The sequence below is a fragment of the Eumetopias jubatus genome, unplaced genomic scaffold, assembly GCF_037043125.1.
Source record: "Eumetopias jubatus isolate StellerSeaLion01/CBP00866 unplaced genomic scaffold, mEumJub1_p1.0 scaffold_17, whole genome shotgun sequence".
NCBI classification, from domain to species: domain Eukaryota; kingdom Metazoa; phylum Chordata; class Mammalia; order Carnivora; family Otariidae; genus Eumetopias; species Eumetopias jubatus.
Genome location: NW_028274823.1, coordinates 32,729,454 through 32,746,263, shown reverse-complemented (window position 1 = coordinate 32,746,263; position 16,810 = coordinate 32,729,454). Strand labels below are relative to the sequence as shown.

Genomic DNA, 16,810 nt, shown 5'->3' with positions numbered 1-16,810 from the left:
CTGGGCCATGCCTTGGCTGCGACACAGCGCGCGCGCACACACACACACACACACACACACTGCAAAAGTGTGTAAAATATGAGCCAAAAAACACCTCACACAAAACGTAAACAAAACAAACCATCACTGACAACAACGAATGGCAAAAGCCCCAACTCACCCATCAAAGTGTAACCAGAAACGCCAGGATCTGCGGTGAGAAAATTCTTGTTTCAAGTTCAAGAAAAGGGAATCCCTGGAAATGTCTCTGGCTGTGCCCACTCTCAGGAGCGTGTCTCGGCCCTCTCTAGGGAACTTCAGTAACGGAGAGCTTGCTTCCCCTGAGCCCTTTGAGTCTACCGCATTCCTCTGGGGGGGCGGGGGGCGGTTAGGGTTGCCAGATTTCGCAAACAAAAATAACAGGAAGGCCAGTCACATTGGAATTTCAGATAAACACTGAATCAAGCATCTTATCTGACCATCCTACGGGGATACACTTCTCAGATGCGGCAGTCCCCACTCCCCACGACCAGGGCATCTGAGTTCTGGTCTCATCTCAGCCCCTAGCTAGCTGTGTGGACTTAGCGAGTTGGTCCACACTCGAGGAGCATGATTTCCTGGGGAAGGTGTGGGGTAAGTGGGGATAAGATATCTGGATCAAGACAAGACTTTAAGATCCCTCCCAGGTCGAGGGGTCCACGATTCCATGTTGTCACTGCAACTCCTCCCACACAGCCTGTTGGAGTAGTTTAATTACAAAATACTACCTGAATGCATTCTTGTAAAAGATGTAGAACGATCCAGAAGTATACAAAGCAAACCACCAAGCTGCCCAGCACCTCTGTGCTGCCTTTCTCAGAGGTAACCAGCTTCGTTTGTTCGATAAGCACCCTTGTGGTCCCCTTTCTATGTATGTGGTACTAACAAGTACCCAAGCACATACATTTACAGAGAAGCAGGATCATTCCCTGACCCGGCTCATGGGGATTCCGATTCGGTAGTCTCCTAAGGATCTGTAGATGGCCAAAGACAGTTCTGATGCTGATGCTGATGTCCGGCCAGGTTCAGGAACCTCTGCTACCCAGAATGTCACCCTCCGTCTTTTTGCTACACGCAGTCAGTACTACCTCTAAAGCCATGCCTCCTTCACTGCTAGCATGCACGGGAAGCAGAAATCCAGGGCAGGCAGCCTCCATCTTGGCATCAGCTAACCAAACCCATTTGTCCTGGGCGCCTGGGTGGCTCAGATAGTTAAGCGTCTGCCTTCGGCTCAGGTCATGATCCCAGGGTCCTGGGATCGAGTCCCGCATCGGGCTCCCTGCTCCTTGGGAGTCTGCTTCTCCCTCTGCTTCTCTCTCTCTCTCTCTCTCTCTGTCATGAATAAATAAAATCTTTAAAAAAAAAAAAACCCATTTGTCCTATAGCGTACACACTCCTGTCTGTGCTTGGCTTGCCCACTGCGACGACAAACTACCCCACTGATGATGGCGGTAACCTGGTACCCCCACACAGAGCCTGCCATGGCTGTTTTCTTGAGCGCAAGTGCACACAAATTCTTACCTGTTTGTACCTCTAGGAATTTAAACTCACGGTCCTCTGGACAGAAGGGGTTTAGGTGCTATTCCCAATGAAAGCTGACCTGGCTGAGACCCTAATACAGAGCTTAGTATCTGCCAGGACCCCTCAGGTCCAGCCAGACCCTCTGTCCCTATCTCTTCTGACCCACCCGGAATCTGACTTGAAGTCAGGCTCGGTCTGGCCACGGAACTCCCCAGCTTAACTCTCCTCCTCTCCTCCTGTTTCCAACAGCAGCTCACTCCCAAGCCAGCCATTCACAGCATAACCAGTGTGTCTTTTCTGCCCATGTGAGGCTACGCCAGGGACAAAGATCTCACTGAGGGCTTAGACTTGTCAACCTGGAAGCCCACCCTACTACTGCTCTAAAAATGAGGACAATCCACTATCACCCAAAACTCTTCCATCTGGCTCCCTTAAATCTGCCTCCCTCCCGGGCTCCGCTGTTGCTATTCCTGAGCCAAATGGGTCCCTATGTCCATTCCCAGGACACCATGCAATTGGTTCTCTATACTTTCATCTTTTGCGGTCATCCATGGGAGATTGCAGATTGGTGACCAATCCTGAATGAACTGACCTTTCTCCTTATGCCACCTGCCCACTGCCTCTCGCTGAAAGGTCCAAGTTGCCTTTTCACATATGAGTTCATGCACTGTGCATCTCCCAGAAAGGGTACATGCTTATTGTAGAAAAATTAGAAAATATAGCTAACCCAGGAAAAACAAAATAAAACAAATTTTTAACAGAGAGAGGGCATACAGGGTAGAGGGTGGGGAAGGTGCAGAGGGAGAGGGAGAATCCTTGAGCAGACTCCACGCCCAGAGCAGAGCCCGACATAGGGCTCTATCTCATGACCCCGAGATAATGACCTGAGCCGAAATCAAGAATCGGACACCTAGGGGCGTCTGGGTGGCTCAGTCATTAAGCATCTGCCTTCAGCTCAGGTCATGATCCCAGCGTCCTGGGATCGAGCCCCTCATCGGCCTCCCTGCTCGGCAGGAGGCCTGCTTCTCCCTCTCCCACTCCCCCTGCTTGTGTTCCCTCTCTCGCTGTCTCTCTCTGTCAAATAAATACATAAAATCTTAAAAACAGAATTGGATGCCCAACCAACCAACTGAGCCACCCAGGCATCCCCAGAATAAATTTTTTAAGAAAATGCTCCATCATCCTGAAATAACCATTATGTGTTATTTACTTATGTTTATAATTTTACTTGATATTTATACTGTAGATCACAAAACGGTTTCTTCCAGTTGAATCCAACCTGTACATGTGTTAATTTTAATTTTGTTTTGAGTAATTCTGGTCAAGATATTCACTGTTCACTTTGCCACACTCCCCACCACTTCTTCGTTTATTATGCCAACCAACCCCATCACCCTCATGTAGGCCTTATTTCTGAGGGCATCTGAGTTTGCAAAACCTGCAAAATATACATATATCTGTGTCTTTCTTAAAATGGAATTCAACTGCATGTTTTCTTTTGTAACATCTTTTTGTGTAACAACATACAGGAATCCCTTTCTGCATCAATAAGTAGGCACTTCCACCTTTATTTTTAGTGGCTGAATAGTTTTCCCCTGGAAAGATGTATCCCAATGTTTTCAGCGAACCCATACTGTTGAACATTTAGACTGTTTTCCATTTTTCCTGCTCCAGAGAACATCCCCATAGCTAGAACTTTGCACACTTCCTTAATTGGTTCCTTAGGATACATTCCAAGAAGCGGAATTGCTGGGTTGAAGGGCCATCTCAGTCTTAAAAGCTTTTAACATGTGTTGCCAAATGGAGTGTTCAGAGTTTTACAATGACACCGACCCTTGAGAGCTTCCTGTGACTGCTGTCAGGACGGGCCCTTCCACACATTAATGGCATCACACAGAGCAGCCCATCACCCCTCTCCCAAGGCTTTCTCAAGTCAACTCACCCAACAGGGGGGCTTTTCTCCAATAACCATCCCGGACCTCCACATAGTCGTACCAGCACAGGCGGCTTTTAAACAAATCCATGGATGTGAAGTTTAGGATGATCTGTAAAGAGTGACCGTAAAGTGAGCTTTGGCAGCAGAGCCCGAGGAGTTTTGAAGACACATCTTGCATGCCTGTGTTCTCACATTACCTCTTAGCATACAGAGCTCTCAGACCACAGTAGGAGCATCCTCACAAAGACACACTCACAGGAAACCTCATGACATTAAATAATAAACCTTAAGCAGGATGGGGAGTAAACAGAGGAGATGGGTCCTCTTGTTCTGTCCCGGGGAATAACTTGAGCTTTTGAAGTCACTAGGTGGTTTATAGAAAACAGGATGCATTAAAAAGATGGGCCGGGATGCATTGAGCCTGGGGATTTAGAAGGAGGTAAGGGGTCAGTGAAGTTCAGAGATATGAAAAGATCTTATAACATCATCAATCATTCCAAAGGGCCTGGGATTAGCCTGAGTGCATCTGAACACCACCGTGATCAGTGTCCCCTCCACCATGACCTCACTCTTTTGAGACGTGGTGTATCCAATAGCCTTCCTATAGTTAGGCTGTTCATTCGCTCATTCCTGCATTCATTCATTCATCTCACCATTGTTAGTTGATCACCTACTATGTGCCTGTCTGTGTTGGCCAATTGAGATCGAAAGATCAGTAAGACAAGGTTCTTGCCTTTAGGGAGCTCAAAGAACACAGATGTGTCTGGCCAGTTAGAACGCTCTTGAATAAATGCTGAAAAGAGAGGGATGCACAGGAAGGGAATCCTGCAGCCCCGAGGAGGGGGAAATAGATGCTGCCCAGGATACTGAAGAAGGCTTCTCAAAAGAGATGGCATTTACCTAAGGGGAATAGAGACACAGGGCAAGAGGGCATTTTGGTGAGAGGGACTGACATGAGCTCAGGCAAGGAGAGTTTGGGGAATTGTGTAGGTTGTGCTATGTGTGTCTGGAGTGGGGAGGCGGGGGGTGAAGAGGAGTGAAGGCTGGGGAGCTGGGGGTTCAGATGGACTAGGAAGGAAGGGTTCAGTTCTTCTGAACATGCTGAGGCCATTCAGTGGACGCCCCATCCACAAAGAGTGGAAGGGGCTGGGTGGCCCTGTGGACTCGGCACACAGGTACTGTTCCCACAAGCCTGCTACCCTTCCAGCTTGGGGCGCCCCTGGCAGATGGCCCAGAGCAGAGTTCGGGCATCCCTCCTTCTGCCCCCCAACCATCAATCACCGCCATGTAGGGTGCCCACGCCATGTCTGCCACGCTCAGCATGTCCCTGCACCATCACTTCTCCGCTCTCTCTGCTCACCTGGGGCTCACTGAAGGCAGCCCTGCCTGGTCACTGCAGCCCTGACCCTGGGCCTTATCCCATTCGGGGCCCCTGCCTGAGCCAGCTCATCTCTCTCCTCTGTTTGCTGGCCACTTTCTTTTATATTCAGGCAGCACCAGGTCCCTCTGTCTCGAAGCAAAGCCCCAGGTTGGAGGGCTGCAGGTCAAAGGTTCCAGTGCCTTCCCAGCCAGATTGAAAGGACTGTTATTCATTTGTCCCATCCTCCATGGCCCCCTGCTTTGAACCTCCTCTCTCTGGGCTTCAGCACACCTGTCCTCTCTCCGCTGCTCTCTGGCCTCAGCTGGCTGCTGTCCTCCCTGCTCCCTGGTGACTGTGAGGGCCCCTCAGTGCAGCAGCATTTCCCTTCCAGCTTCCCTGTGCGCAGGGGACACCAGGCGCCAGGGTGCAGCCCCTTGCTGTCCTCTCTACTTCACCCCTATTGTTTATCCCCGATGCTGACAGACTACCTTCCCTGAAGATGTCTGTGTGTCCTGCTGCAAGCCAGTCTGGCTGCCCCTTCAGCAGCCCTGTCCCCATCGGTCCTGCCAACAGGATTCCTGAACTCCTCCCTGCCGTGTCATGGCCCCTTCTGCACCCTAGGGCTTCTAGATCAATCTTGCACTTACATCTCATGTTTATCCCCTCCTATGCTCAGAAAACTTCAGTGGCTCTCCCTGCTCCCATGCATTAATTAAACTCTCTGCTTACCTTCCAGAGCCTCCAGCATCCATCATATGTGACCTTATTTCCCTGCGTGCCCTCAGGGATCCTGCTAATGGAAGTTTCCCCAGGCCCAGGTCCAATGCCCTCTGCTTCCTCCCTGAGTCCTTCTCTGATTGCCTGAATGGACACAGCCTTTCCCTCCTCGGGTCCCCCTCCTTGGCCTCTTATAGTGACTGTGGAGCAGGTGTTTATTAGAGTCAGGCAGATCTGGATTTCTCAGTTCTACCACTTACTAGCTCTGAGATCAGACTACCACTTACTAGCTCTACTGCTCACTTGCCTGCTTGGATGTTTAGTTTCCTTATCTGCGAAACAACACGCACACCATTGGGTTATTGATGGGCTGCATGAAAAACTGCGTATTGAGTGTATCATGCTATGTCTGACACATAATAGGCACTCAATAAATGCAACTTTAAAAAATCAAGACACACTGAGTGCACACTTAGTGCTCCACAAACCGATACCCTAAGTGCTCTTCACAGGCTGCCTGTCTTAATTAGCCTTGAGAGTGTCCACCCCTTCCTTTGGGCCGATCCCACCCAATGTTCAGGTCTCAGGACAAGTAGCACCTTCTTCCACAAAGCCCTCTGATCTCCTATGAAATGAAGAGGGATGACCAGAAAATAATAGGCCAGCTCCTCTCCTGTGTTATACTGTGTGTGTGTGCGTTTGTGTGTGTGAGATGTCACTCTTCTTTCAAACTAGACCAGTGGTTCTCAATGCTGCCTACAGATTAGTACCACCTCAAAAGTGCAAAACATAATACCGGGCCAACCAAATGCCCCTCCTTCAATGAAATCAGACTCCCTAGAGGTAAGGGGGGGGACCCTAACTAAACTCTAAGTCTCTTGAAGACAGGGATTGTAAATTAGATTTCTTTTTTTATCTCCCACTGTGCTCATGTTCAGGCAGAAGGGCTCAGTCATATTGACTAGCTGGTTGCAACATAATTCTTTAGCTTTTCAAATTTTCAGAAAGAAAATGTTATTACAACTTCCTTAGTAACACATTCATGATTGAACTGAATGGGATAATTATTCAGGCTAATTATTTTAAATATGTAAGGGAACCATAAAGACCATAGGAGAAGAGGTGATAAACAAGAGGTGATACTTGAATCAATCCAGTCTGCTAATTACCAGCAGCTCTGGGGAAGGCTGGGTGAAGCAGAAATGGAAATAATTGGTACAGGAAGTTCAATGCTGTATATTCTCCCTGCCCCTCAGTTAGCAATAATAATTAAGGCTTGATGAATCTTGTGCAGTTCAAACACATCACATAGCCTCTGCTCTGTCAGGCAATTCAACGATTTGGGGATTGTTGGATCACCTTCTCCTCCTTCTTCCGGCCTCCCTCTCTCCGATGCTGCCAGCAGGCACAGAGATGGTACATGCACCTGAGGAAGACAAGCCTGGAGTTTCTCAGGCTCAAGATGACAACCACACTGTCATAAATGCTTAGAGCCAGAGGAAGAGTTGCCTGTGGGTGTTGTGTGTGAGCACACGTATATGTGAGCATGTGTGTGTGTGAATGCACGTTCAAATGCCTATTAGCCTGACCCCTTTGTGAAATAAGATAGGATGATGGCTAAGCATCCAGGTTCTCACCTGGGTTCAGATCCCAACTTTGCAACAAACTGAGTAGACTTAGGCAAGTCTACTTGAAGACTTAATGTGCTAATAGCACCTATCACAAGAAGTTCTGAGGATTAAAAGAAATAATCCACATAATATGCTGAGAAAAGCACCCAGGCCATAGAAAACATTTAAATGGACATCTTCAATGGTTATGAATTAGGACTACCTGAAGGTTGGCTACAGGCATCCAAAAATCCATTACCCCCATGGTGATGCAGGTTTTTCACTTGGCCACTCATCTATTCACATGCCCATTCAACAAATACTTTTTGTGTGACTTTGTGCCATGGGCTGTGTTGGGTGCTGGAGACCTTGGGGTGAACAGTCTGTCCTCAGTGAGTTTAGGTCCAGAAGGCAGACAGCCAAATAAACCAGCAGTCATGATATTGTGAGACAGGCTTTGGCAGGTATGACTGTAGGGAGACTGACCCAAGGGATGGAGAGGGCATCTCAAAGACAGCAGCGTCTAGTCTTGGATTTGAAGGGAGGTGCGAAAACACACACACACACACACACACACACACACACACAAGTTTTAGGAGTGCAGAAGCCCCAGGTCCCAGTTCTAAATTTTACTGTGAATTTGGGCAATTTTTTAAATGTCTGAGCCTCAAATTCTTTATCCATATAATGGATATGAAGAGATGCATCCTGCAGTAGGTTTGAGAACATACCATCCTTGGACCAGGGCAAAAGAAGCTGCTGCCTTGGCTCAGCTCTAGAGGGAATCTGGAGGGAATCATGAAATCTTCAGACCCAAAGGATTGTGCTCACCCAGAGCTTGCATATTTCCTAGACCTCACTCCAGGTGGCCAGGACCCTGGAGTTCCTGTCCAAATAGCCCATCAGAGCCCACTTCCAGAGCATGTAGAGATCTCTGCCCTGAATCCACACTCCCAGAGGTAGACAGCACATCTAACCAGTCCGCTTCTACTGGAGGAATAGCTGTTTGCAAGGTAGGAGTGCGGAGTGTTTGGGAGAGTGGGCTGGAGTGTCGCCATGGGTGCTCCTGAGATGAAATGGGGGGCTGAGAAGAGAAGGAAGGGCCAGCTGTGGGTTGGGGCTAGCTCTCCCCACATTGCTACCTTCCAGAGCAACACTCTGAGGTGTTAAGGAATTCTCATTTGGATCCTCACCTTCCAAGGCATTCGGATGGTGTATTTATCAAGGAAGAGGATAGAGTCTACTTTTTACAAACTGTGAGCCTGATCTATAATTCACGTGGACATTTTGCTTCTAGGCCACCATTTGTATGATCCTGGTTGAAAGTCCAGAGATAATGTCAGGCAGGCTAGCACAGCAGCTGGTACATAGTGGGTGCTCACAGCGTAAGAGCTGCTTTTCCTACTATTAGTGAGAGCACAACGCCCCACACCTTACCCAACTAAAGAAAGCTATGTCATTTCCTGAGGTGGTTTCACACCTACCTTTTCCCCCGGAGTGACCGATATCCTCCAGACACAGTGGGAGTAAGAAGGATAGCCATTTGGGAAACCAGGTGCAGAAAAATTTCCTGTTGTGTCCTGCAGGGTCTCCCCACACGCTGCACAAGCAAAACAATGACTGTGACTTGGGCAGACACACCCCCCACCTAAGCAGCTCCCTGTGCCAGGCTGCTGAGCAAGCAGCATCCCTTGACCAGACAAAGCCCTCGGGATGCATCAGTGAGAACCATGTCAGGCAGATCGACAATTTTTTTCTGGCTAATAAAAGTGAAAATAGGGTCTGGGCGCCAAAAAGTAAGACCCAGGGGTTCCTTCTGAGGCTCTCAAGATTGAGCATGGCCTTGAGCATGGTGGGCAAGTTTCCCAGCCTTGCTGGGCCTTAGTTTCTTGTCTGTAAAATGGGCAGGAGCTGCCTGAAGGGTTAATGACATGGACCGGCTCGGTGCTTGGCACACAGTGACTGCGCCACACATAGCGGTCAGTGTAATTACGACTGATAACATCTGTGGCAGTGAGCACAGAAAAGTACAAGTCGGTGAAGCAACAAGACAAAGAAAACACTTGGAAACTCATTTCATGAGAAACTTATTGGTTTGAATCTTGCCTCTTCTTTTTCTACCTATCTCTGAACGAGCTACCAAATAAACAGTCAAGAAAACACAAAAATGACCAGAGGTATGGGAAGCTATTCCGCCCTTGAATGTTTGAGGGTTGCCTGGTCATAAGTCTAGAACCTCGTCCTTATGTATGTGAAAAATATTTCCTCTAATTTGTCCTTAAAAAAAAGGTACCTCATATGAGTAAGCTTGGGAGCTGCAGGTTCCTTACCTCCCGACCCCCAGGGACTCAGACCCTAAAGACAAAGACGTTGGTTTGCTGCATGCCCCTCTTCCCAAGGGTTACCCCCAAAGTGTGGGAAACAAGCATCCTTACCCATATCTGCCTACGTGCAATTCAACCTCCACTCGGCAAAGACCCTGCTTTTAGTTACTACTTGAAATTACTGGAAGCTGCAGTTTTGGAGCCGCAGGAAGGAATAGCTAGAGAGCGGCCCGTCATCAGCCTCAGGAAATCCTGGATGTCGGGGCTTCAGTATCACATTACCGAACAACTGCCAGGCATCATGAGGATTATGCCCGGCAGTCAACACCCCCAAGGGTTCCACAGAAATTATTTTAGAGTAATCATCAACACTCTGCAAGAATAGATACGTTACTATACGGCTCCATGGTATTTACCAGCTGCCTCCAATCCTTTGGGGAAGTAAGAGGCATATACATTATAACTAAATAAATACTATGGCATTTCCCAGAGAATGCTATAAGGTTTCTCTTTCGGTTCAGCAAGGTTATATGATATGTGTGTCCTACATTTCAGCCCTAACAAGCCCCCACATGACTTATAGCTGGATGGACATATTTCCTAGAGTTTTGTGATGGACCAAGCTCCACAGAGTCCTTCGCATGCTGACAGCCTAGATTTTCTAAGATGGCCCCTGTTTCAAATATGCTGGCCCATGATCAAACTGTGTGTCTGGTCTGGGGTTTGGAAAATGTTACTGGACCTGTGGGTAATGAATTTCCTTCTTCCTCCCCAAACTACTGAATTGCGTTCTCTCCCATCAGTCGTAAACCCTGGTTGCTGTAACTAATGCTTAGCACTGAAGCTCAACAGCTTAAAGGGGCCAGTGTGAGCTCCCTCCCAGGGCAGCAGGTTGGGGGTGGGGGGAGGTGATGCTGAAGCCAAGGGGACGGAAGGCAAAGTGGGTACATTCAAGGGGAGGGGGCTTTTGGGTGGGCAGAGAAGCAGACATCTCCGCAGACTCCAGCGCACTGTCCAGGCTCCGATGTCAGATTTCTAGCCAATGACCGGCACCTTGGATGGCTAGGAAAGCCCCAAGGCCATAGAAACAACCTCATTTACAGCACTGAGGATGTGGGAGGCTGACTATCCCCCCTTCTATAAACACTGCCCTTCATTCACAGTCTTCCTGCAAAACCCTTGGTTTTTGTTTCGGCAAACCCACATCTCCTACTCCCATAGGAAGGGGAAGGGATTCTATAGTTATGGGGCACACACTGCATTGGGTCCCTGTTCCCTGTTGTTCCCCTAGGGCTTCTTCCTCTTCAGACTCTCCGGGCTGCGCCAGAGAATTCCGAAGATTCCCACAAATGAAGCCGCGAGCTCCCAGACCTGTTCTTCGTGTCACTACCGGCAATGACCTCCCCCATTTGGGCCTCCTACACTGTCTAAAGCCTTCCTGAGAGCCGCACACCAGGAATTACAGCAGCCTCGTCAGGCTCCCCAAGCCACTTTCCCGGCAAGGGGGCGAGTCTGCAGAGGGTGGCTGAGTCATGCTCTGAGGGTGCTACCGAGGCCCCAGGACTCCCCAGGATTCAGTTACCTGGGCATTTGTACAGCTTCCTGGCTTGAGCTATGTCTCCCTGACTGAGCCGCACGCGCTGGCCAATGGTTGGCCTGATGCCATTGTCGTCTCGGCGGGGCAGGATGGTGTCTAAGAAAACTCCTCTACAGGAAGAAAAGAGAGAGAGAAAGGAGAGAGAAAAGTCAAGGCTGTCTGGCTGGCCGCGCCGGGATGTACAGTCTTTATTTCCCTGCCCATAACCGCACCGATGTCCCTGGCCCCTGGGCTGCCACATTGTACAACTGTGGGGAGCACCATTCAGAGAGACTTAGGTGTGCGTGGAGCTCCCTGGAGGTGTGCAACGGGCACCACTGAGCATGGATAAGTCTTGGAGAGTCTCCAGAGAGAGCCTGGGAAACACAGTGTGAGGCTCTCAGGGGCTGGTCAGTTAGTCCTGGTTGATGGGTTGGTGAATAATGGGAATCAGGGTTTGGGGGGCCTTTCTGGCAATGGGGATGATCAGATGGAAAGTGAGATGAATGCAGAGAGCGAAGGGTAGCTGAGAGAGCCCTGGTTTAGAGATTTCCATGTACAGCCTGGCTCGGCCACCTGGGTGAGCTCGGACAAGCCCCTTCCCCTCCCGGAGCCTCAGTTTACTTTTCTAACAGTCAGAGAGTGGCCTAGACAGTCCTAGCAGGCCCTTCCAGCTCTAACATCTTATTCTATTCCCACATGAAGGAAATCGAAAATGACCAAAACAGAGGAGCAGACAGCAGGCTGCCCGGCTGAGTTTGGGCTCGCACCTCCATGACGTGGGCCTGGTGGACCCCTGCCTGAGCCTCCTCCTCTGCCTCCAGACTCACGATGCAGGGGCCTCTCCTGGAAGGGAGGGCCTCCCTCCGAACCAGTTCCTTCTCCAGTTACCTGTTTCTTCCCTCCATTTGTAACCAGGTTTCCGGAAAGAACTGTCTCCATCTGTCTGGTTGCCCACCTCTCATTCACTCCTCAAAGCAACTGCAATCAGACTGCGCCGCCATGGTCTGCAGCCACCAACCGACTGATGACTCCGGTGGACACCTGTCAACCACCACCTGCCCTCCCTGACAGCACTGACACTCTTCTGCTCCTTCCTTCCTCAGCCTCTCGTCCCCTGGCTCCTAGGGCACCACTGTCTCTGAGCAGCAAGTGAACATCCACTTCTGCTTCCCTCTCTGGGCTCTCCCTGGAGTTTCTGTCTTCTTCCACCTCACTTGCTCCACTGTTTCCTCTGGGTTTTTGCCACCACAGAAAGGTTCACAGAGAGTTCTCTGATTCTGACCCCCAGAATCACCTGCTAAGCCCCAGATGCCTGGTGTGCCCTCTACCACACTATGTCTGGGTCTCATATCCATGCTCACCCCATGAACCTTGTCTCCCAAGACGGAATCCAAAGGCACCATGGCACCTTCTGTCATGCCTTGAATCCATGCCTTCCTCCTCGTTCCAGACCTCAGCTCAGACAAACAACATCCCCTTCTTGAGCTCTCCCCAGTTTCTTAACTGGCCTCCCTCCCTGTGGACTCAGCCACCTCTGTGCCGCCCCTCTAACACTGCAATGGGATCATCCGGAAATGCAAGGGCAGGCTTGTGTCCTCTCTGCTTAGAAGCCCCCCCTGATCTCCAATCACCACGTGGATCCCCAGGCCCTTGGCTCTGCTTTCCTCCCCAGCCACTTCTGACACCTCCACCCCACTTGGTATCTTAAGCAACACTGAACTTCTGCTAGCCCCAAACATGCCCTTACACAGGCTGTCCTCTGTTGAGGCTGCCCACTGCCCATCTTCTTGTCCACTAGCAAACTCCCGTTCATTCACCAAAACCCTATCAGATGGTTTTCCCTCTTAAAAGTCTTCTTGAGCCCATTTTATCCCTCTCATCCTGAGTTACTCATTCCTTTGTCTGGACTGCCTCTGGGCCTTACATGTCTAGTCTCTTCTTCTCATACTCTAGTGTCTTTTTTGAAGGATGAAGGTATTTGTCTTCTCTGCTAAACGGTAAGTTCCTCAAGCAGAGAGACCAAGACCCTCATCTCTATGCCCTCAGGGACTGGAGCTAACAGGTCAAGAATGCTTTTTGAATTAAATTATGTAACCAAGGTAGGCCAGTGTCTTCAAAAAATCTTGCGAAGTAACGTAAACCCAAAGGAAACGTGAAAATGCATGTTACCTATTATTAGCTGTAGTGTACTTTCTCCCCCTCTCTCTCTCCAACATTTCCTCTCCCCTAAATTCTGCACTACCTTGGAAAACCTATTATCCCTATTTCTTGCTGGTTACATGTTTGATTATCTTTCTGGTTTTGCATATACTTTTTTAAGTCAGACTTCAAGCTCACTTTCATTCCAACGGAAGCATGCAGGAGCCTGGGTCATCTGCTGATTTCCTTTGAGGCATCCCTTTCTCCAAACTTTAACCACCTGGCCTATCTTTCTCTAATTCCTACTGCCTCATCTCTGGGTCCAGAGCCTTCTAGAGAAAATTTAGTGGAATCCTTGGTTTCCCTTACTGACTTTGCCACATTTTAAACCACAAGAAATGACTCTCCATAAAATTCTAAATTCAATCACCTACTAAATCTAAAAAGAGGCACTTCTGCCCTAACATAAAATGTGTTCATTTGTAATTATTTTCTTGATTCCCCCGAGGAAAGAAATTTTGCTGCACAAAATGTAAAGCTCACCACAATCTCTTAGCAACCTGGGCCAGCCGACCCTGCTGAAGCCCACAGCACACAGGTGACTCTGCCAGGGCCATGCTGTGTGGGTGCCATTCTTATTAGGGCTTCCTCCCCACAGGTGAGAAAAAGCCTGCGGAACTTAAGTGTCTCTCACAGAGTCCAGAGCTAGTAATGGAGAGCCAGCCCTGGAACCCAGGCAGGCCCGGAGCCCATCTCCCGCATCCTTCTCCTTCTAGCCAATGTTGCCCACTGCCCAAGAAAGAGTTGGCTTTAATGTGGGAGACTTCAGACACCGAAACAGCAGAAACAACATCAGCTCACACTCGGGACAGCATTTGGGGGCTGGGACTCCCTCCCTGACTTGTCCCTGAGCTGCCAGCAAGGCGGCAGGCTCTGGAAGGTATTTACTACAAGAGGTGTCCCTTGTGTGAACCGCTGCAGTGACATCCCTCTTACGTAGGACAACTCTTAGCATTGACATTCCTCTAAACTACGAAAGGGTTTGGCAGGTGCTTTAGGGACTAAAGCTGTCAGCTCTGAGCTCTCCAAACAAAGACACCTCCGTACCACAGAACTGTCTCCTCAGCTCCTGGACCCTTGTCCAATGAAAGCTGCAAAGACATCACTCCCCACAGCCCAGCTCCAACCAAGGGGGGGAAGAGGGAGGGCCTGCAATAAACTAGAAAGTGAAGTTGGAAGGAGAGAGATCAGTTGTAAAGACACACGAAGACTGGGTTTCCCATCAGCAGGAAGAGCATTTGCCTCCAGATGAGCATATGTTTTATAGGCCATTTTCTGCTCTTTAACAGACTCAAAGACGATGTGCAGGCTAGCTGCAGGGGATGCGTAGCCAGGAGTAATGACGTGGAGTTAGGGAGTGTGAAACTTGACAAGAAGTGGGCCAGGAAAGATCATCAGTACGGAGGACACTGATAAATGTCCCACTGAACAAAGTAGTTTCCTGGAAAAAAAGCCTACAGTTCCTACAGCCCACTGGAAGTAATTTATTCCTGAAAATCCATGCAGAAAACTGGCAGAAAGGACAATGAAGGTATCCACTTGCCACAAAATAGATTTGCCAAAATCATTCCAAACTCTGGGGTGGGGTAAGCAAGTAGTTGTGGTAGAATGTTAAAATAATGGATTGCACCTCCTATTGTTCATATTCTTGGCCTTGCACCTTGCTCGGCCAGTGGAATGAGCTGTACAGTGATGTCCTGTAAGTTCCAGAGCCTGGGTCTCAAGAGTCTTGCGGCCTCCCCGCTTGTCCTGGAGGAACTCTGAGGCCCAATGCAGTGAAGAGTCCAGTCTAGCCTGCCAGAAGATGAGAGGCCCCAGGGAGGAGAACCGAGGGGTCCCCCGGCAGACAGGCAGCACAACGACCACACATGGCGCCCGCCATCCTGGACTTCCCAGGCCGGTGTCGCTGCCACATGACTATTGCTGTGGAAATCATCCCAGGCAAAACCAGAAAATGAGCCAGAATGACCCACAATGTCACAAAAAAATAAGTTGTTGTTGTGAGCCATTAGTTTAGGGGTAGACTGTCCTGTTGCACTAATGACATCATGGTGGCAGAAGGAGATGTCTGCCTCCCTTCGAGGCCTTCAGGGGAGCTGCTGTGCTCCTACCTGGCTGCCCATCACACCTGAGCACTGCCCCCTCGCCCATCTCCCTCTGAGGAGTTCTGAATCCCCTTGATGGGGAGCTATTATTTTAGGGGTTTGGTCCATGGGCTTCCACTGGTCTGTGCTGATAAACTGCTCCCTGTTGACAACAGTGTTAATAATGGTTATCTCTTTGAGGGGCAAAAGGGATGGTATTATGAGCTACAGATCACAGGAAAAGAAAAATTTTTTTTCTTAAAAGAAAAACAAGAAAAGGGGGTGCCTGGCTGCCTCAGTCGGTGGAGCATGCAACTCCTGATCTCAGGGTTGTGAGTTCGAGCCCCACACTGGGTATAGAGATTACTTAAATAAAACCTTGGGGCGTCTGGGTGGCTCAGTCGGTTAAGTGTCTGACTCTTGATCTCAGCTCAGGTCTTGATCTTGGGGTCGTGAGTTCAGGCCCCGTGCTGGGCTCTGTGCTGGGGGTGGAGCCTACTTAAAAAAAAAAAAAAGAAAGGAAAGAAATGCTGGTGCCAGAAGACACTATCTGCATTCTTGCCCTGGCCTCTGGTTTCAGAGCTTTTCATGGTAATTGGCACATGGAAGGCACCAGGGAGGCAGTGCAATTCCTACAGCCCATTGGAAGTAATTTATCCCCAAACCCCCTTCATAGGAGATGTCTGTAGATCGTCCTTATGAAGTGACCACCACATCTGTGGGTATGTGGACAGAAATCCATGAGGATAATGGAAATTTCTTGCCTCACCCAGTCCCCAGCATTTCAGATCTCCCTGTCTCCTCCGATTCATTCATTGATTTATTCTTTTAAGAAGTATTCATTGAACATCTGTGCCAGGCACCATGGTCAGTGCTGGAAACTAGAAGAGGATGCCCTCAAAGATCTCAGTCTAGGGAGAGAGGGATGTAAGAGATAAACAGGAGTAGATGAATGTATAATAATAATTAACAGACAAATTATAAGAGTTAGGACAGCTATGGAAACAAGACCCAAGGTACAACCTTCTCACTTGGACCGACTTGACAGTGGTTCTGTACAAAATCAGTACTTTGTCTCTACTTAGCAGCCTGCAACCCCAGGGCTGATGTGGTCTGATCCACGTATTTCCTACACCATTTCCCAAACCTGAGAGTCAGCCCAGCCCCCACACCCAAGCATTCCACTCTGACCTCTGTAGGATGGACTCTCATCCTGCCCACCACCTTGTTTCTTGAGACTCCCCAGAGACGCCCCCACCCAGGGTAGGTTCTTCAAAGTCTCTGTTTCCCAATGTGGAAGAGGAAGCCTCGAATGTCCACATGGCAATGAAGGTGACCCCATCTGTCAGAGCCTCATCCATCCACACCAGATTAAGAAATCACAACAGGAAATGTTCGAGCTGGAAGAGGCTCAGAGAACATCTAATCCAACCCTCTCATGAGGAAACATACCCAGGGAGGT

The 16,810-nt window shown here is 49.2% G+C and overlaps 1 protein-coding gene across 1 annotated transcript in view; it reads right to left on the bottom strand.

Moving 5' to 3' along the window:
* Positions 1–16,810, bottom strand: part of TLL2 (tolloid like 2) — a 119,962-nt gene that overhangs the window by 25,811 nt on the left and 77,341 nt on the right. The window contains exons 8-10 of the mRNA XM_088020098.1: positions 11,069–11,193; positions 8,647–8,762; positions 3,482–3,584 (exon numbers count right to left, since the gene is read on the bottom strand). Of these exons, the coding sequence (XP_087876224.1) occupies positions 3,482–3,584; positions 8,647–8,762; positions 11,069–11,193 (344 nt within the window). The remainder of the gene's footprint in view (positions 1–3,481; positions 3,585–8,646; positions 8,763–11,068; positions 11,194–16,810) is intronic.